The sequence below is a fragment of the Eumetopias jubatus genome, unplaced genomic scaffold, assembly GCF_037043125.1.
Source record: "Eumetopias jubatus isolate StellerSeaLion01/CBP00866 unplaced genomic scaffold, mEumJub1_p1.0 scaffold_3, whole genome shotgun sequence".
NCBI classification, from domain to species: domain Eukaryota; kingdom Metazoa; phylum Chordata; class Mammalia; order Carnivora; family Otariidae; genus Eumetopias; species Eumetopias jubatus.
Window position 1 is genome coordinate 141,844,972 of NW_028274809.1, and position 20,370 is coordinate 141,865,341.

General features: G+C 37.5%; 1 protein-coding gene across 2 annotated transcripts in view; it reads right to left on the reverse strand.

Moving 5' to 3' along the window:
- Positions 1 to 20,370, reverse strand: part of DGKH (diacylglycerol kinase eta) — a 168,366-nt gene that overhangs the window by 58,628 nt on the left and 89,368 nt on the right. For both annotated transcript variants that reach the window (XM_028107216.2, XM_088021852.1), the window contains 4 exons: positions 8,824 to 8,928; positions 8,420 to 8,552; positions 1,932 to 2,038; positions 1,141 to 1,266 (listed from right to left, as the gene is read on the reverse strand). In XM_028107216.2, coding sequence (XP_027963017.1) covers positions 1,141 to 1,266; positions 1,932 to 2,038; positions 8,420 to 8,552; positions 8,824 to 8,928 — 471 coding nt within the window. The remainder of the gene's footprint in view (positions 1 to 1,140; positions 1,267 to 1,931; positions 2,039 to 8,419; positions 8,553 to 8,823; positions 8,929 to 20,370) is intronic.

The window sequence follows — 20,370 nt, forward strand, 5'->3', positions numbered from 1 at the left end:
GACGAAGAATAACAAAAGCATGAGGTTAAAGAGAATCACATTTGATTTAAAAATAAGAAGGAGAGTGCCTGGAGGGCTCCTTAACCAGCTGGTAAGCGTCTGCCAAGACGCTTATCCCGGGGTCCTGGGATCAAGGCTCCGCGGGAGGCCTGCTTCTCCCTCTCCCACTCCCCCTGCTGTGTTCCCTCTCTCGCTGTGTCTCTCCCTGCCAAATAAATAAATAAAATCTTTAAAGAAAAGTACAAAGGAAACAGATTACCTATCAGGCCCAACTAAAAAACTGCAGGCCTTACTGTTTCCAGTGGAAAAAATGGAATTAATCTCACCAATTATGAAATCAAAACAGCATACTCACATCATTTCCATTTGATGATCTGCATCATACTTACTGAAAGAAATGAGTTTTCCACCTTTTTTGGGGGGTGAGGAGTGACTTCCAAGATGCAACACAAGACCAAACAAATCAGCCCAAGGCAAGGCGATTGCTGTCACTGTTGGACGGCATCGCCCACTGCTGAGGTGAGTACCACAGCTGTTACCTACCCCCCTCCAGGACGGTGAGCACCGTGCCACCTTCTGAGCGGCCTGAGTTCACCCTTGGAGTTCCTGCTCTGACGGCCCTCATGAAGCCTCGGGCCCGGTGCTCACGCAGTCTGGCACGGACAGGACCATCCCTTGCCATCGGCTCTATGTCATGCTGTGCGTACTTCTCATTGCTTTCTTACATGTGTGAGAAAGTTTTAAAATACTTATCTATATAATATAAATGTATCTAATTTCAATTATACCAGTGCGTGGCTGACTGAACATGGCATTCTGTCAGAGAACGTGCACAGCGTTGTGCTAAAATTATACTTCACACGTCAATCAAAATTTGGTGGCTTTCTGGGTTTAATAGGTGGTAAAACAGGGCTGAAAACAGTAAACCATTGAATGTGGTTACAGCATAATGAAAAACAACAACAGGGCATTATAAAAAGGATATTTAAAAAGTAACAAGACTGGAAGGAATACACTTTGAAAAAGATGAATGTTGCAATGGGTACGTATGCTACCCTGCTCTGTCAGACCCTAAATTCTTTGCCCCTAAATTATGTAGATTAAAACAAACATGTGAAAAGAATTAGAAAGGACTCTCACCATTGTTTTACACCAAAGGCATTTCCAATCTTGTAGGCGCAGGACACTCCCACATGTTCTGTCACACACGGCGCATTTGGCACTGACAGGCAGGTTACCCTCGAGCCATTGGTGGGGCATAGCTACCTACGCAGCCAGAATAAAGAGCAGGCAAATTGAAGAGTGGAGGACGCCATTCTTACCCTGGGGAAGAGCTACCATTAGGTCTCACTCTATGGAATCAAGAGATGTATCTAGCACTCATGGCATCCATTTGGTTAGTCCACATTTATTGACCATCTATTGTGCTCTGAGCACCGTAGGGATACAAAAATAAGTAAGACTAAATCCCTGACCTTCAGGATGTGTAGTCTAATTGAGGAGCAATGAAGGCAAAGGCATTAACGTAAAGTGATTACAAAGTGCTATCAGAGATGCGTATGCAAGGTGCAATGGAGACAAGGTTTTGAAGGTGGGGGGACACTGTTGAAAGGAGGTCCCAACGTCTAAGGAGTGAACATCTGAATAGACACCCGAGCTAAGCCTTGAAGAGTATCTTACTTGTCAGGTAAGGGTCTCCAACACCAGCCCAGCACAGCAACCATTGCTAAGCCCTATTCACATTTCCCTCAAAATTTATGATCTAAAGGAAACTATGAAGGCTCTAACTAGAAAGAGAAACTCATAATTAACCAAAGCCTTCCATTTAATCCTACTAGTAAATACTCCCACTTAACTTTGTCTTTTTCCACAGGGCAAGCAATAAAAGGGAGGTGGTACTGGGAAGAAACCAAAGACAGAACTGAGCTTACTCCATCTTCATCCTCTATGATGTCCTTCCCGATGGAGGCCAGAGTCGTCCATTTGCAATTATTTGTTGCCCTCACTGCACATCTTTTGTGAGCCTTGAATTTACACACTAAAAAAAAAAAGTCAACCATTTCTAAATGAATATGTACTTTTGGAATAATGATTAGGGGAAATCACAGCATGAAATTTCAAGAGGGAGGTAGAAGAAAAACAGTAACTTAAAAAGTTTAAATTACTCTTCAACAATAATAAAGGTATTCTGAAAATACCTTTTCAGAAGATATTCATGTATTTATGTTACATGTGGCTATGTATTTATGAAACACTTTTATCAATCTATAGATTGCTACCTAGATTCCACCTGCTCACAAATAAAACAGAAAGGAAATAAATACAAAAGAACTAGTTCTTTAGGAGAAAGGAGAAAACACACACACACAAACACAGAACTAAATAAAATTCAGTAATACAGAGCTGCTGGGAACATCCTATTTCTTAATCTGGGTGTTGATTACATAAATGTTAAATTTGTGAAAAATCCCACGAGTTGTACTCCTCTGATATTTGTATTTTTCTGTACATATATTTAAAATAAAAAGTTTGAAAATATCAGTAAGATAAAGAACAGGATAATCTGGAAGTGTTTTAAAATGCAACTATGTCAAGAAAATATCCAGTCGTGGGAAATAGGTTGATAAAGGTCACAAATGGCACTGTTTTTTAAAAGTATTACTGCTGGGATCACTACATTTTAATGTAGAAGAAAATAATAATGAAGAAGTACATTACATCCATCACTAACCCTGCCCAGCCATATTATCAAAAAGGAGCCTCTGAAAGAGACATAAGAGACACTGAAACTTATAAGACATTAAGGAAAAAAAATTGAAGACACAAATAAATGGCAAAAATATCTCATGCTCATGAATTGGAAGAATTAATATTGTGAAAATGTCCAGAGTACCCAAAACAATATACAGATTCAGTGCAATCCCTGTCAAAATTCCAATGGCATTTTTCAACGAACTAAAACAAATAATTCTAAAATTTTTATGGAACCACAAAAGACTCTGAATAGCCAAGGCAGTCTTCAGAAAGAAGAACAAAGTGGAAGGTATCATACTCCATGATTTGAAACTGTATTACAAAGCTATAGTAATCAAAAGAGTATGGTACTGGCATAAAAACCAGACACATAGATCAATGGAACAGAAGAGAGAGCCCAGAAATAAATCCACACATATATGGCCAACTAATTTATGACAAAGGGGCCAAGAACATATAATGAAGAAAGAACAGTCTCTTCAGTAGGTGGTGCTGGGAAAATTGGACAGTTATGTGTAAAAAGATAAAACTGGACCACTACCTTACACCATACATAAGAGTTAACTCAAAATGGATTTAAGACCTGAAACCATAAAACTCGTAGAAGAAAACTCCCTGACAGCTAGCTCCTTGACATCAGTCTTCGCAATGAATTTTTTGGGTCTGACACCAAAAGCAAAGGCAACTAAACAAAAATAAACAAACAGGACTACATTGAATTAAAAAGTTATGACACAGCAAAGGACGCCATCAACAAACTGAATGGGAGAAGATATTTGCAAATCACATATCTGATAAGGGGCTAACATTCAAATTTTACAAAGAACTCATATAAGTCAATGGCAAAAACCAAGCAATCCACTTAAAAAATGGGCAGTGGACCTGAATAGACATTTTTCTAAATAAGACATACAGATGGCCAACAGACACATGACAAGATACTCAATATCACTAACCATCAGGGAAATGCAAATCAAAACCACAATGAGATAGCTCCTCACACCTGTTAGGATGGCTATTAGCTAAAAGACAAGAAATTACAAGTGTTGGCAAGAGTTTGAAGAAAAGGGAACCCGTGTGCACTGTTGGTGAGAATGCAAATCGGTGCAGCCACTCTGGAAAACGGTATCGAGTATCCTCAAGAAATTAAAAATAGAACTATCATATGAGCCAGCAATTCCACTTCTGGGTATTAATCCAAAGAAAATGAAATCACTAATTTGAAAAGATATTTGTACCCTCATGTTCATTATAGCATTATCCATAATATCCAAGATATAGAAACAATCTAAGTGTTCCTCAATGGTAAATGGATAAAGAAAATGTGGTATCCATATGTATATCTACACAATGGACTATTATTCAGCCATATAAATGAATCACTTGAGACAACATGAATGGACCTAGAGGATATTTTGTTAAATTGAAATAAGTCAGAGAAAGACAGATACCTTATGATCTTCTATGTGGCCTGTAAAAACAACAACAAACCCACAAAAAAACCCAGCTCATAGAAACAGAGAACACATTGGTGGTTGCCAGAGGCAGGGGGAGGGAGGTGGGCCAAATGGGAGAAGGGAGTCCAGAGGTCCAAACTTCTGGTTATAAAATAAGTAAGTCATGGGGATGTAATGCACAGCATAGTGAGTATAGTTAATTACACTGTACTGAATATTTGAAAGTTGTTATGAGAGTAAATATTAAAAGTTCTCATCAAAGGAAAAATATCTGTAACTACAGATTGATGACAGACGTTCACTAGACCTATTTGGGCAATCATTTTACAATATATACAAATATCAAATCAAAAACACAAGAGAGAGGGAGCAATAAGAGGAAACAACCAGGAAAGAAGCAGCTCATATATGAAAAACAAGTAAACCACAGATTTTTTGAGAAACGAACTCTTACTTATGAAAATCGGAACTTGACTACCGCTAAACTTCTTTATCCTTTTAAGGATACAAATTATCCAAGCATTGGTGGATAAAGATGTTAAACCAATTTCTGACTTTTCAGATAAATACTTAAAAGTAGAGATCACTTCAGTGGAAATATAAGAAGGTAACTGCTCCTAAATCTTACATGTAAGGTGACTCCTTTTCACATGATTTTTGCATTTCTAACTGTAAACCGTTAACAGGTTTGAAATGATGGGTTGCATTCCATTGTTTTAAAAAGTCCTAATTTGGGGTGCTTGGGTGGCTCAATCGTCAAGCGTCTGCCTTCAGCTCAGGTCATGATCCCAGGGTCCTGGGATTGAATCCCGCATCGGGCTCCCTGCTCTGCGGGAAGCCTGCTTCTCCCTCTCCCACTCCCGCTGCCTGTACTCCTGCTCTCGCTAAGTCTCTATCTCTTAAATAAATAAATAAAATCTTTAAAAAGTCCTAATTTAACATAGCATGCAAATGAAAGGGTCGGGTAAAATCACTGAGTGCCTATAGCTAAATATTCAAAATGCTTCAGGATGTCACGGAGAGCCGATATGCAAAAGGTCACTTAAGCTGAGTAGTTTTTCTTTGAAAAGTATTAGTCTAGACATTGGAAAATTTTCATTTAACTGGTCTTTTGTGTACACTGACAAATTCTTTTGGAAATCCTACTATTTTTGTTATAAATGACTTTGGGACTCGAGCACAGACTTCATAGAGAATAAACCGGTTTTTCAATGGACTCTCATTACTGATAGACAAATGTATAAAGAGCAAGCACCGTAGGAAGTAAGCTTAGTCTGAAAAACAATTTTAGCATGACCTGCTCCCTTTTGCTCCCATACAAGTGACTATTTTAAAATTGAGGTTAATTAGTAACTCTAGGTTTTTCGTCTCTTATGGTATTTCTCAAAAGTGTGGTCCTAGTTTTAGTTTTATCGGCAACATAATTCCCAGGCTGCTTTTTAAGTACAAGGAAGTATTTGAATTAACAGTCAATATCTGTTTTTTAAGAGGCAAAGGAGGAAGTAAAAGAGAGCAACAGGGAATGATTTTATGGCTTTTTGAAATTTTGCCATTAAAAATCAAACAGCTCATTAAAAATAAAAATCATACTTGTAATAATAAAGTGTTTCATGCAACGAGTCTTGAAAATTATGAAGTTGCTTAATGTAGCATACAATAATAATAAAATAAACCAAACTGTGATTATAGTCACTAAGGAATGGAAATGATTAATACGCACCTTAATTTTGTTAGGCGACAATTAGATTTCTCCAAATAAGTTATTCTGAAATAAAGCACTTTTCCCTGACCTATAAAGCCATTATTTTAAAACCCAGAACTTAAAAAAAATATACTGACATGTAACAAAGTTATTTTTAATTGCAATTTTCAGTCCACCACATTGAATCTTTGTAAGTATTCAACAGTGGCTAAGAGAAAAATTCATAGGTACCTATGTTAACATATTTGATGCTGTTGATTAAAAAAGAAAAAAATCACCATTTAACTTTTTTTGTTCAGTTACTGTTTAAATAACTGTGAAGAACAATTATGCTCTGAAATTATAATTAACATTCTTAGGGAATTATTTATGAAAAGTATTTTCCATCTCCTATTTTTCATTCATATATTTTACACATGCAAGGCTTTAAAATAACAATTTTAGTAGTTATTCAACACAAGCCCGGAAGCCAAATCAGTACAGGCTTGTTGGAAGGGCAGAAAGATTAAGTAAATTTAGTGATGGCTTCACACATTGGAAACTGAATTCCATTCCAATACAAAGTTATTCATTGTCACTGTGGGAACGAATTTTTCTTGTATTTGCATCTCTGTTATATCTTCTAAAGCCTCTTGTATCCTATGTCTTTTGCTTTTATCAAGCAAGCAGTTTATTCAGATTTGGGGGGAGTTTCTAAAGTTTAAGTATAACTTGGATTACAAGAAAATGATCCTAAATAACCACATTCTCATAAAGTAAAAAGGTAGCTTCATTACACATTCATAAAACCCTTGGGATTTTTAAAACCTTCTGCTACAGTCCTAACAATACCAATGGGCAAGACACCATAGATTTAAAATTTTTATCAGCAGAGAAAATGAGTAACAGCATATATTCTTCTAAAACTCTAATTTAAAAATACAATAACTGAGACATTAAAAAGTCAGGAAGAGTTCATTATTAAACAGAATAATAACAAAGTTATTTAAAGACTTTAAGTTTCTTATTCTCATTGGCTAATGTGATTTTCATTTTTCTTCTAAAAGGTTAGGAAAAATACTTAGTCGTCCCAGTTTAAACTCAAGACACAAACAACTAAATATATTTAATAATGCATAACTCTCAAATCAGAAGAGTACCACAGAGTATCTCAGATCTGATATTTTTTTGAGCACTTTTGGAAGGAGAGACTAGGAGGCAGCTAAAAAGACCTTCAAAATAACATCTCAGAGTATTACACACTTGGCAAGAGTAACTCAGAGCTTCAGGAACCCCTGTAGATTACTAAAGTCATAAAGAGCAATTACACCTTGTTTGCAACCACTCTTAAAATCTATTAAAAAAATGTGTAATGCCTCTTCCAAATGTTCGTTTTCACGAATTTTAATGCCTCAGGCAATGATGCAATCTGCAATTATTTACTTGATGGATTTCTTACAGGGCACAGTTACAAACTTCCACAATTTCTTTGACTAGAAAAGTAGTTTCCTTGTATATATTCTCCCATTTCATTTTCATAGTGTCTGTGAGATATAAATGACTATTATCCCCATTTTGCCGATGAGGAAACAAATCAAAAAGAGTGGAGCTACTTCTTCTCCTGGTCACCGTTTGTAATGCTGGGAGTGGGACCAGAGCCTGGAGGGTGAAACTGAGGAGCTCTGTTCTTCACCTCTGTGCTCTGTCATGCTAAATCACTGAAATTATGATATATCTCAGATTTGATACCTTAAAATGAATGAAAACTGGGCCTCTATTACTAGTTTATTATCGAAGTGTTATAAAGTTATATTCAAAATTAAGATTCTTTTGTATTAAGAGAAAAAAGCTAGTATTGGTATGAGCTCTAGTTCAGTAGTGTGGTCGTGGAGGTATGGAATTAAATAAATCTGAAGACGTTATGAGTTTCCCTTTGGTAATTACTAGTATATTTGCTTCTACTGGTCACTGCTTTTTTATTTAAAAAAAAAACCCCACAAATCCTATAATGAAAACAACAGCCTTGGGCTTATTTTTAGACAACTTTATAAAGAATTAAAAAGGATGGTATCCATTTAAATTAAACATAAAGTGAAGTAAAAGAAAACATTTAAAATAATGAAATAGAAATAACAAACGGAAATTCTGTCAAAGAGCCTGTACTGTCCTCACTGAAAGTTTTAATCAGTCAGAACAGAAAAAGAAGACTAGAAAACCAGAAAGACTGATAAAGTCTAAAGATGTTTTTTAAGCAGTAGGTGCTAGTTCCTCAAGAGTGAAATGCTACGTCTAGATTTATACTTTCCTCCCAATGATTTGTATCATCCTTCCCTCAGCAAAAATATTTCCCAAGTTAGTCCCATGTGTGCAGACCTCCACTCGAAGCTACGGTAAAACAGAAACGCTATGTTCCCACTGAGGTGCTCCCACCTCCTGCTTCCACCCGTGCTGATGTTTCCCTGTTCGGATGGCAGCGTGTTCCCAGTGTGGTCAGTGCTGAAGGAGAATGCGGGCCACGGGTACTTACCTTCACAGGACAGGCCATGGGAGGTGACTCCAGAAAGACTCTCTCTGCACACGTTACAGAAAGTGGGTCGTGCATGGGAGCAGGCGTACCAGTTATGCATCCCTGAGAAATGTTCCACGTTAAACTGGGCCACCTAGAAACGAGACGTTAGCACAGATTTGCCAAGCAAGAGAACAAGACAACAGACAGTGAACCTCTGGGATGCATTTAGTTAGGATTAAAATTTCAAATCCGTAATTTTTAAAATGAAAACACGTTAAGTAAAAAAAAAAAAGTCAATATCAGATGGAAGCAAGTTGCTTAATGAATCTACACATACTTTTCTTTGCAGAATAGAGCTTTAGCTCTTCGGATGACATTCCTTCTCTAGGAACAGGAGGCGCCGGAAGAAGATGTTACTTTACCTCGTAAGGTTCTCTGGTCTGTACAGACTTCAGTGAGCTCATCCAATCCTCCATCTCCTTCCTGTTCTCAGCGCACAGCATTAGTCTTCTGAATGGAGTGATTATCTGAAAGGGGTAATTCAATCTAATGATTGTTAATAATCAACAAGACAGATTATTGCCAAACCCAGCAATCAATCGTAAAAGGAAATTCCATTTCTAATCTCGGAGTCCTTATTTCCTTGATGAAGACAGTAAGAGTCTCTGTAATGTAAATGAGTTTAGTTCTCTGAGTATGATATAAGGGGGTCTAGTAAAGAAAAATTCTAAGGAGGCGTTTCTTGTCTTTAATCTCGTTGCTCCTTACTTAGGCTTTTTTTAGCCCAGTACCAAAGGCTATGAACCCAAATAAACAATGTACTCCTATTTCATGGAATGTATCTTGAAAATTGATTTTAAATATAGTTCAGAATAATTCACAGTAAGCTTAGAATTCATGCACAGTTTTCAATATGGAAATTTTAAAAATTGAAAACCAAAGGAATGCAATATGGAATGACTCATAATCCGTTCATGATAATATCACAAATATTCTGTTATTAAATAATGTTGAATTTACATAACCTTTCCATTGTCTATTTTAATATGATTTAAATATGAAGGATATTTTTCTCATTGTATAGAATGAGAATCAGATTTATTCAGTCAGTCCAGTGAAACTGGGAGGTTTCTGGAGTGCCAGGACTACTACTACTTTTTAGTGAGAGCAGGGCAGAAGAATTAACATAAAAGTCCTTCAGTTGGCTTTAAGGGAAGAAAATAATTGTGACTTTTATCTTTTCATCATGTCACTAAAGAATGCAAATTAATTGTATTAAGAGACTTATGGCAAGTGAAATGAAGACTGTGCTGTTACAGCACCAAAAGTACTTCAAAGTGAGATTCTGAAATGACTTGAAAGAAGCCCCCATTTATGTGTGAATACAGCATTCTCATTGTAATCTTGAACTGCAAAGAAGGGGCCTTTTATTTACTTGTGTAAGAAAAATGAACTTTACACACATACCTCAAAACTACCTCTAAATAATAAGTCATATACTTACTTACATAGCCAATAAGAAATTTTCCCAAGTTAGAAGCCATTTGATCAAGTGATAATCTACATATTGCATTATGGAGCAGATTTCTGAAGTCATGAAAAAGCAATAATCATCTAAAAACAAAAGAAACCCTTCCCCTAATGAGTTAACCTGCAAGCCTCAATCACTACTGTCCATCTTAGGAAATAACCCCATTATTCAAAACTACAGAGATCAGCCCAATCTTAGCTACTCACCGCTCATTGCCTCCTTTTGTCTTTAGTTTAGACCGCACAATCCTTCCTTAAACCCAGGGTCCTTTCAGGCATCCGACAGGCAGTCACACTTAAATACAGCCAGCCAGAAGTCACATGGAGGAGGAGCACCAACCGCTCAGCTTTGGGCATTTGTTAATTGCATATGAAATTGAACAGAACCTCACTTCTGCATTTTTTTCTGTTTTCCACCACCCTCTTTGGATAAAGCTTATTAGCAGTTGGTCACTTCTCTTCCTGAATAAATAGTTAATGAAAGAGCACTGCCTCCCTCATTACTTAGGAGCCAAATGGATGCTTTATCACTTCAAAATGTTTTTCTAGGACAGCTCATCAAGTGCAGAAGAAAAGATACCATTAAATAATAATACTCCCCTGGCTCTGATGACCAGCCTGGCACTCCAGAAACCACCCAGTTTCACTGGACTGACTGAATAAATCTGATATTTATTTGAATAAATATCACTGCTAGCATTTCTTTTATTTATTTATTTATTTATTTATTTGCTATACTGTGTGATGATAATGACAATGAGCTGCTCCTTAGAAGATACTGGAAAAATATCCACAAACAGATGAGGGAAAAAACTGCCCCCCCCCCTTAACTGCACTGCATCTCATCTCACCCACAGCAGGAATATAAGATGGCAAAAGTGAAGTGCATCAGACCCCTGTACAATACTGAAAGAGTTTGGCACGCCATCTCTAGTATGGTACCATGCTTAAACTATTCCAACAGAGAGTTTCTTCCTTTAACTCAGATTTTTGATTCTGCAATGAAGGAAACTCTGAAAACTTCTGTGGTAATTTTAAATGTTCAACAACTTTTTCCATTAGGAAATTCTTATTTCTAATCTAAAGTTCTTTACAACAAACTGATCATATTTGCCCTATTGCAGTCCTTCCTTTTTTAAACTATATACATTTTACTTTACTTTCTTGCTTTTTAAGACCAGCTTTATTGAAATATAATTCACAATACCATTCAATTCATCTGCTTAAATGGTACAATTCGATGGTTCTTAGTGTATTTACAGCACTATAGAACCATCACCATCATCTATTTTAGAACGTTTTCACAACCCCAAAAAGGAACTAACTCCCCATTTTCCTCCAAAGTTGGCCCCCACCCTCAGCCCGAGGCAACAACGTCTTAAGTGACTCATATGAGAGTAGAGATACTTACTCCTATATTTCAGACTGTAACCTGGGAACCTCTACATCCAAGAACATGGGTCCTCAACTACGAGTGTGCACCTGAATCAAACCAAGAGTTTTTCCAAAATATAGCCAACCATGCTCCAAACCACACTTGGTGTATCGAAATCTTATTTTGGAGGGAGGCATGGATAATTTCAGATGCAATCCGTAGTTTGGCAAAGCTATACAGGTGATTCTGATGCACATCTCTGTTTATCAGCCATGAAGGGTAGCACAAGCATCCAACTTTGCCATTAGTCAAGTCAGGACCTGGTCTAAGGAATGTAAAGAAAGTACTCTTAATCTTTACGGCTCCTCATCTCCCTTTTCAGCGCTTTTCTGCTCCCAAATTTCCAGTGTTCTCATCTGTCCCTAACAGTATTCCTTTATATGGGATCCATCGGAAAGAGCCTACCACCTACAGCACGCTTGTGATATAACTGAGGTCCCAAAATGATGATCTCTGATGTTTTCGTTTGGCCATTCTGTTTGAACACTGCAGTGCTGTGTTGTAAAACCACAACAATGACAAGAAGTTAAAATCCATCATTTTGGACACGTACTTTGCTCTTCAGGGTACAAGCAGCTTAACCTTACTTTCTTCAGCTCACCACTTCATACACTTATGTTACCAAGTGGCCCCTGGAGGCATTTGAGTTTGAAAGTCCTTCATAGACTGACTCCTTTCCCTTCTGGGGTCAATACTTCCCTATTTTCTCATCCAGTTGCCACAAGTCCCATCTATTTTCTAAGATGACAACCTGCTGACCTAAAAGTAATTTTTTCTGAGGTGTTATAGATGATAAAGGTTCAGTGCATATTTTCTCCTAGTGGTGCTTGAATTTTAATGGAAGACTAAGAAGAGTACCATGTCACAATAAATGCATTTTTGGCACCAAGACCAAAGAAAGAGCCAGATAGTAAAATTCAAATCAACCAAATAACAGAATTTTAGATTAAAAAGAGACCCTATCATACTGACATAATACCATAAACATTCATTATATAGCTGTAAACACCGTGGAATCTGCATTAAGTGCCCATGAAGAGAGTAGTTCCATAAAATCTGGGAGCACAAACTTAATATCTCAAATGATGTAAAATAACATATAAAGATGTAATGGACTAACGATAAGACTGAGGTTGACAAGTAATTCATATACACTCAAGAGCCTCATTATTAATCTACTGCTGGAATTTATAAAGAAATCCTGCTATGCAGGCAGTGCACTATGTCAACAGGATCCTAAATCATATTGCTTGGAAGTTGAACTAAGGTCTTCCTATTCCCTTTCAGAAAGATCTACAAATCTTTTCAGATGTCTATTTCAAGCCATGTTTAGATTTATACACAAACACACACGTACACCCTTCACTGAGAGTTAAAGAGGATCTTTGAAAGTCATTCCACCCTTCTGGTTTTGGCTGACTGATCATCTTTCCAATGGATGAGTCATTCTAGCTGAATAACAACTTACTGATCTTTGTGGGCATTCCCGTAATGTAGACTAGGGAGTATCAAACATGTACATAGGCTCTCAGAATAAAGAGGGAGGCATTAGTCATGACACAGGGAAGTCTACCGCATGCTGCTTATTTTCCGATCTAAGGAGAAGTTATTTATCATCTGTATATATAATATTAATTTCAAAAACTCAAACTATAAATCAAGGAACTACCTAAACTTTGGTATAAATAATTGATGGAGAATTCTGTAGCATATGAAACATTACTCATTTGTGACAAGATTCCACAAAAAAGTATTGACAAAATAGATTCTGATGGAAGTTTTTTGGTCGATATGTAAAACTATTATTCGGAGAAATGTACTAATTATAGAAAGGAAAAAGATCTCTGGACAAGAGCAGAACATCTTTGCCAAGAAAATGTCTGTCTTCTTACCTACAGGAATACCTGACTACAAACTTATGGCAAAAAGGCAGTATCTCATTGATTCTTCAATCATCTTTGTAAATTAAGCACAGAATTAATTTTGTTACAACACATTGAAGGGAAAAAACAAATGTGAAAGCTAAATGAGTTGTCTACAGTAAGTTAATATACTTCTTATATGAGGAGTTAATAAAACAGCGCTGTTATAGCAAGTAAAATAAAATAAAAATAAAATAAAAGATTATTCCTTCATTGTAAAATACTGAATTGAGTAACTACAGGCAATTCAATAAATCTCTCTCTTTCACAGGCTTTATTTGAGAAGAACAATGAAAAAGAAGTAGAGTTAAAAACTGGCAATGATATTTTTAGGGATGCCCATTGAAGAATGAGGGGTCAAGTAGAATGATGTGAAAGATTTGCTTTAAAATACTCCAGATAAACTAGGGAAAAGACAGACTAGATGAAACAAGTGTTGGCAACATCAAGATAGTAGTAGGAGCTGGGCAATGGGGATGTGGGGCTTCACAGTTACCCTGAGTTTGTGTATATTTGAAATTTTTCACAATTAAAAAAAAAAAACAAAACTGTACCCAAGCATTGGAGAACAAGCAAAACCCTTCAAGGAACTAAGGATGTAGGTGAAGGACCTGTGTGTCTTAGTCTTCTCTTATGTATATAGACCCTATTTAACCCTTGGCCCAAACTCAGCTTACAGACCACACCTACCAGCACCCAAGTTTCTGACCTTTAACTGCCCGCTCCCGTATCAAATTCACATTAGAAGGGTAATGTGGTCCCTTTGCTCAAATGACCTAAAATGTACACAGAAGTTAATGAAGCAAGTCTTCTGATCACTGGGTGAGATCAGGTGGGATGGTCTGAGCAGAAGAGAGCTATGCAAATCTTACTTCCATAATTCTTGAGCTTCGATGACTCTGCTTAAGATTAGGTTGGCAGGCCACAAAATCTACTTCTTGACTAAGGAATAATGGCTTCACAACAAAGTCATTTTCCATGTTAATTTGATTTCCCTCTATAACCTAATGTTGGTTTTTTACTGCCTTAGAGTATTAAGTATAAATAAAACATAAATTCTGATATATTTCCATGAAAAAAAGAACCACAGATTTCAATGCGGTCAAATACCAATGTTCTCACTACATACACAGTATTTCCATAGGATCTCACATTCTAAAAAGTAAATTTTTCCTTTATTTCATTGTAAAAATCCAAAATCCTCTAAAATCAAAATTTTACTGAAAAGCACTTAATAAAATGTTAACACAATAAAATAGAGGCGTGTAAGCTGGCAGAATCCATAAGCAACTGAATTCAACATTGTATAAAGTGTTAAATAAAGCAATCTCTTTAACATCTTCTGGGACTATCTTGTCTTTAAGACTTTGTTTCAGAGTAATGGGCCTAATTGTGACTTCTCAGAATCTTTGGTTCACTGGCGAACCAAAGGTAGAAGGATATAGCGAAACCACAGAAGGTAAAGACAGCCCCTCTGCAGGCTGTGCTCCCCAGGCCTGCTCTCCCTGGAAAAAGGACCTGGCAAAGCCCTCAGCGAGTCTACCAAGAAAGGCTTTCCATGTTTCTATTCTATCACTTGTATACATAAATTACATGTATAATAATAAGCCACTGTTTCTTTGAAGACTAATTAGGTTTGGATTCAAGTCAGTATTGAAAGTGTCTTACAATTCAAACAAACTGTAGTTATTAATGTTTGGTCAATCCCTCTCCTATTAGTTTCCTATTGCTGCATTAACAAATTATTCTCTTACAGTTGTGGCAGTCAGAAGTTTAGGGTCAAGGTGTCCAAAGGGCTATTTTCCTTTTGGAGACTACAGGGGAGAATCTATTTGCTTGCTTTTTTCCCCTTCTAGATGCTGCCTGCATTCCTGGGGGCTCATGGACCCTTCCTGGCATCAATCTAGCCTCTTGCTTCCATGGTCAAATCTTCCCTGATTCCTCCTACCTCCCTCTCATAAGGGCCCCTGTGATTATACTGGGCCCACTCAATAACCCTGGATAATCTCATCTCAAGATCCTTAACACAATCAAAACTATAAGATCCCTTTTGCCATGTAAAGTGACATTTACAGCTTACAGACTTTAGGATGTAAATATCTTTATGGTCCATTATTCAGCCTACCAGCCCCCTATCATAGATATAATACATAATTATAACTTTTGATATTGTAATAGTGAACTGGTAAATCAATGACACTGTCCTCTATTTTCTTATTATATTCATAATTTCAATGAATATCCATGAATACAAACAACGTTTCTTCCAAATAATTAATAGTTAAGTTCTCAAAAAATAGGACATTTAGGGGGCTCTAAGGTTGATAATTAAGCAGAATGATTACTCCTGCGGCATCTCACACTTTCAAAGTGCTTTGCTGTCAGCAAGATGACATATATTATCTCATTTAATCTTCCATATAACTGGCCCACTTGATAAGTAAAAAGAAATTTAACTTGTTTAGAACTGCAAACTCGGTAAGTAGGAGAATCAGAATAGACAGTCAGGTCTTCTGGTTTCAAAGCACTCTCCCTTTCCCTGTTACAAAAGACAAGTAGGGCCTGTTTCTCTGCTGCCTTTATGTGGACCACAGAACCCTGTCAAAAAATGAAATCTATTGTGCTATCATTTGATATGTGTAGCTCTAAGAAATCAACTGCCAGCAAAACAATTCTGTCAAGATAAAAACAAAAGCATTAAGATATAGAAGGTTTCAGATTAGCAATAACAAAGTAATATTGCCAGTAAAAAATTTTAAAATAATTAAGCTATAACTTCAATTCACTATATACGTAATAATAGCTGTAACTATGCCCTATTGCTAAAAACATACTTGGTTCACCAAAATTGGTATTTTTTTAAAGATTTTATTTACTTACTTGAGAGGGAGAGAGAGAGAGAAAGAGAGCAAGAGCACAAAAACAGTGGAGGGAGAAGCAGGTTCTCCGCTGAGCAAGGAGCCCGATGTGGGACTCGATCCCGGGACCGTGGGATCACGACCTGAGCTGAAGGCAGATGCTTAACCGACTAAGCCACCCAGGTGCCCCCAAAATTCGTATCTAAAAAAAAGCCTAAAAATTACTGATCAGCACTTTAAGAGCAGACCAAAATCCATGAATATTTAGACTGCCAATATAAAGCAAGTATATTTTACAACTACCGAAGGTACATAAAAGAATTCAAAACTGAAAGGCAGACTACACAAACCAGGTGCATTACTCTATGCAGTTCACTTAGTGTTAGCAAGTTTGCAAGCTTTTCTTCAAGTTCAGCGCCCAAGTGTTTGAAAAACAGTTTGCTAACTTTCCCTGATAACCTCCTCTAAGAAGTTTTCCACTTTGACTTTCCACCACAACATGCTATTCTTACCTCGACAGCACTTTTATTCACTTATATATTAGCATTTGATCCTTTTCTGAGTCTACGCACTTCCTGTCTGCTTCACAACTGTATTGTAAAGGGCAAGCACAATCCTAGCACAGAGCATGTTAATCTTAAGTGATGGGCAAAGATGATGGGGTAGGTGAGCTACAACATCATGAGGAAAGTGCTGAAGTATACCTATTGTGATAGTTTAAAACTTACACTCTTTATTTCACTCCAACACCAAATGTTCATTCATTCACTAGAAATCATAGAGTGCCTTATTTTATGCCAAGCAACGTGGCAGCTCAGGGACAGAGAGATGCTCCTTGTACTCACGGAGCTTGCAGTTCAATGAGGAGCACAGATAAGTAAACCTAATTCCAATCTTCCAAACCACTCCACTTAACTTCCAAGATCCTTCAAGATCTGGACCCTTATCTTCTTGTCAGCACCCAGGGTGCACCTAGAATACAGTGAAAGGCAGCTAACCAAGACCAAAGGCTCAGGGAAAGCTTTCTGTGAAAGCTTTCATCCAAGTAAGGGTGAGAGGCAAGTGAGACTTGGAGCATATTTCTGTAGGGAGGGAGCCAGGGGGAAGGCACAGAAAGAAGGGATGCTGCAAACCAAGGCGCACACAAACACATAAGGAAGAAAGGTCAAGGTAAGGGCTGGGTATTGTGAGTAGTATAAGATGGCCCCCATGGGTGGAAGAACAAGGCGAAGCCAGGGAGGTAATCACAGAAAACCTTCTACCATGCTAAGGGGTATGGATTTGAAGCTTAAAGTGACAGAGCACGCACTAACGGGCTTTCAGCCAGGAAGAGCCAGCAATGGTTCTAGAGAGATGGTTGGCAGCCTTACAGAGGGTCAGCTTGGTGGTCGGGTCACAGGGTAGAAGACTGTTTTTTTTTTTTTAGATTTATTTATTTATTTAAGAGAGAGGGAGGGAGGAGGGGCAGAGGGAGAGGCAGAAGGTGAGGGACAGAATGCCCTAGCAGACTCCCCACTGAGCCCGTTGAAGGGCTCGATCCCAGGCCCAGAGATCATGGCCTGGTCTGAAATCAAGAGTCCAACTGATGCCCTGGAGAAGACTCATTAACCTTTGGAAAAGGCCTGACAGGACGTGAGGTCAGGGTGGCAGCAGGCTGCTGTGTATGGGAGCATGCCATGAAGATTTGAGCAGATAGGAGACAGGAAAAAGAGTGAACAGCTTTCTCAGAGAGAGAATTAATGGTACTTGGTGACTATCCAGTTGCAAGGCGTGACAATGAGGGAGCAGTTTAGATGACTCTAGCTTTCACATCTGCAATGGAAATAGCTTACAAGTCCAAAATAGTAAGAATTACCACTTACGAAGTAACTGTAACAGGCCAGGACCTGTGTGTGCTAAATATAAAATACATTATTTATATAAGATAAATAAGATTTATCTAAGCTACAAGATCTTACGGCATCTACACAACCCCAAAAGTAGCGATCCATTTTACATCTGAGGAACCTAAGACTCAGGAATGTTTGTCACTTGCCCGAGGTCACAAAGCACACGTAGGATTTGAAACTAAATTCTGTCTGCCTTCCTAGCCATCTACTAGAGAATGAAGGAATAGCAAAGATTTTACTGACATTACCCTAGAAGAATAGGCAGAAAAGGCTTCACGTGCTGCTCACTTTTTCTCATCTTAAAAATAATCAGGGCAGGGGCACCTGGGCGGCTCAGTCGGTTAGGCGTCTGCCTTCAGCTCAGGTCATGATCCCAGGGTCCTGGGATCGAGCCCCACGTCGGGCTTCCTGCTCGGTGGGAGCCTGCTTCTCCCTCTCCCACTCCCCCTGCTTGTGTTCCCTCTCTCGCTGTCTCTGTCTGTCCCTCTCTCTCAAATAAATGAATGAAATCTTTAAAAAAAAAATAATTAGGGCCACTGTACAGTTGTATTTCAATCCTATATATACTTGTATATTCTTTAAAGATGAGCAAGAAAAGGTGCTGGTAAATTAATAAATAACAACAACAATAATAATAATAAATATGCTAACATAGGTCTCTGCAAACCAGGCACCTTTATAAAACAAAATATTGACAGGATATATAATCATATATATAATCATATATAGTATGATATACATATACATATATATACATAATCATATATAGTATCTTATTTGTACATTGTACATTGGAAACTGAGAGGGGTTTTTTTAGTATTAATTGTAATGACAAGGATCACAGTGATTTTACAAATTATTTATGTAGGCTGTCACATACACTTCTACTATAAATTAGCGGTAGTAGTTAATGGACACAGTAAAAGTTTTACCACTCATTTAATATTTTCAGAATGTACCAGAGATTGGAACAAAGCATTAGCCTCATTCCCTTGGCACAGGCTCTATTGGTTTATAACCGTAAATTGCTTTGTACGGAACACATATGTAATGGGAAAGTTCAAAACAAAACAATTATCTTGTTTGTACCAGTCATCGCAAAACTAAAACATTTCTAAAACCTAAATTTTCCATTACACCATGATCATACTTAAGGAATAGAGAAGACATCTGAATATGCTAGAAACTTAAAAAAGAGGCATGAAAATGATACCAAAGGAGTCCTTTAAGACATTTTAATAGTTTTTAAAGCATCTCTCAATTGCCTACTAGACATCATCAGGATATCTTATCATCGTTTCAAATTCATAGTGTCTAATTCACAATGTCTTCTTTTCACTACCGATAAACCTACTTGTATTCTCGTTTTCTACCCTTAATTAAAGGCATCATTTATATAGCAATCTTCCCAAATTCAACAACTCTATGTTAGCTTCCTTCTCTCTCTTCTACCTTCCTGTTGGCCACAGCTCTCCAGTCTTTCCCACAAGATCTCTCATGCATTGCTTCCTTCCCTCCCATTACAGATGGCCTGATATGTACCTTTATCATGGTTCCCTTGGACACTGTAGCAGTGTCCAACTTGGGCTTCCTGCTAAGTCTATCACTCTTGTCAAATGCATCTAATAGGAAGTTGCCGGAAAAGGCTCCCATGTAGAATTTAGAATTTTCTTTGAATAAGTAACAAGCATTTGTGACACAAACAAAAAAAAAATTCAAAATGTATTTAGAATGAAAAGTACATCTCCCTCCCAAGTCTGCCCCTAGCTACTAAGTCTCCCTCCTGAAGGCAAATATCTATCAGCTTCTATGTATCTCTCCAGAGGTATTCTCTGCATATACAACAAATACGTGATCTTTCAAGGTTTAAATGCATGGCTGTGGGCCCATACACACATCTCCCCCCCCCCTCACCCTCGCACAGAGTAACAAACACAGAGTAACATTTTATACATGCACATTGTTCCACATCTGGTTTATCACACTGAATACAACTCGGAGTTCAGTGTGTCTTATTATATACAGAGCTGATTCCTTCTTTTTCACGGTTGCATAATATTGTACTATGTGAAATAGTTCATAATTCATTTCAACAAGTCTTTAACTTACACATTTGGGTGATTTCCAATCTCGTGCTATTATAATGGGTAAGTAGCCTTGTATGTATGTCTTGGCACACATAAACAGTACTTTTCACTTCCTCTGTGAATTCTGGATAATGTGGGCAGTGAAGGCTTGACAAACCCAAGGACTTAAAAAACAAAACAAAACCTCTCTTTACAACCTATCCTGTAAAGTGTCTATCTTGGTCATACTGTATTTAACCTCAGGTTAA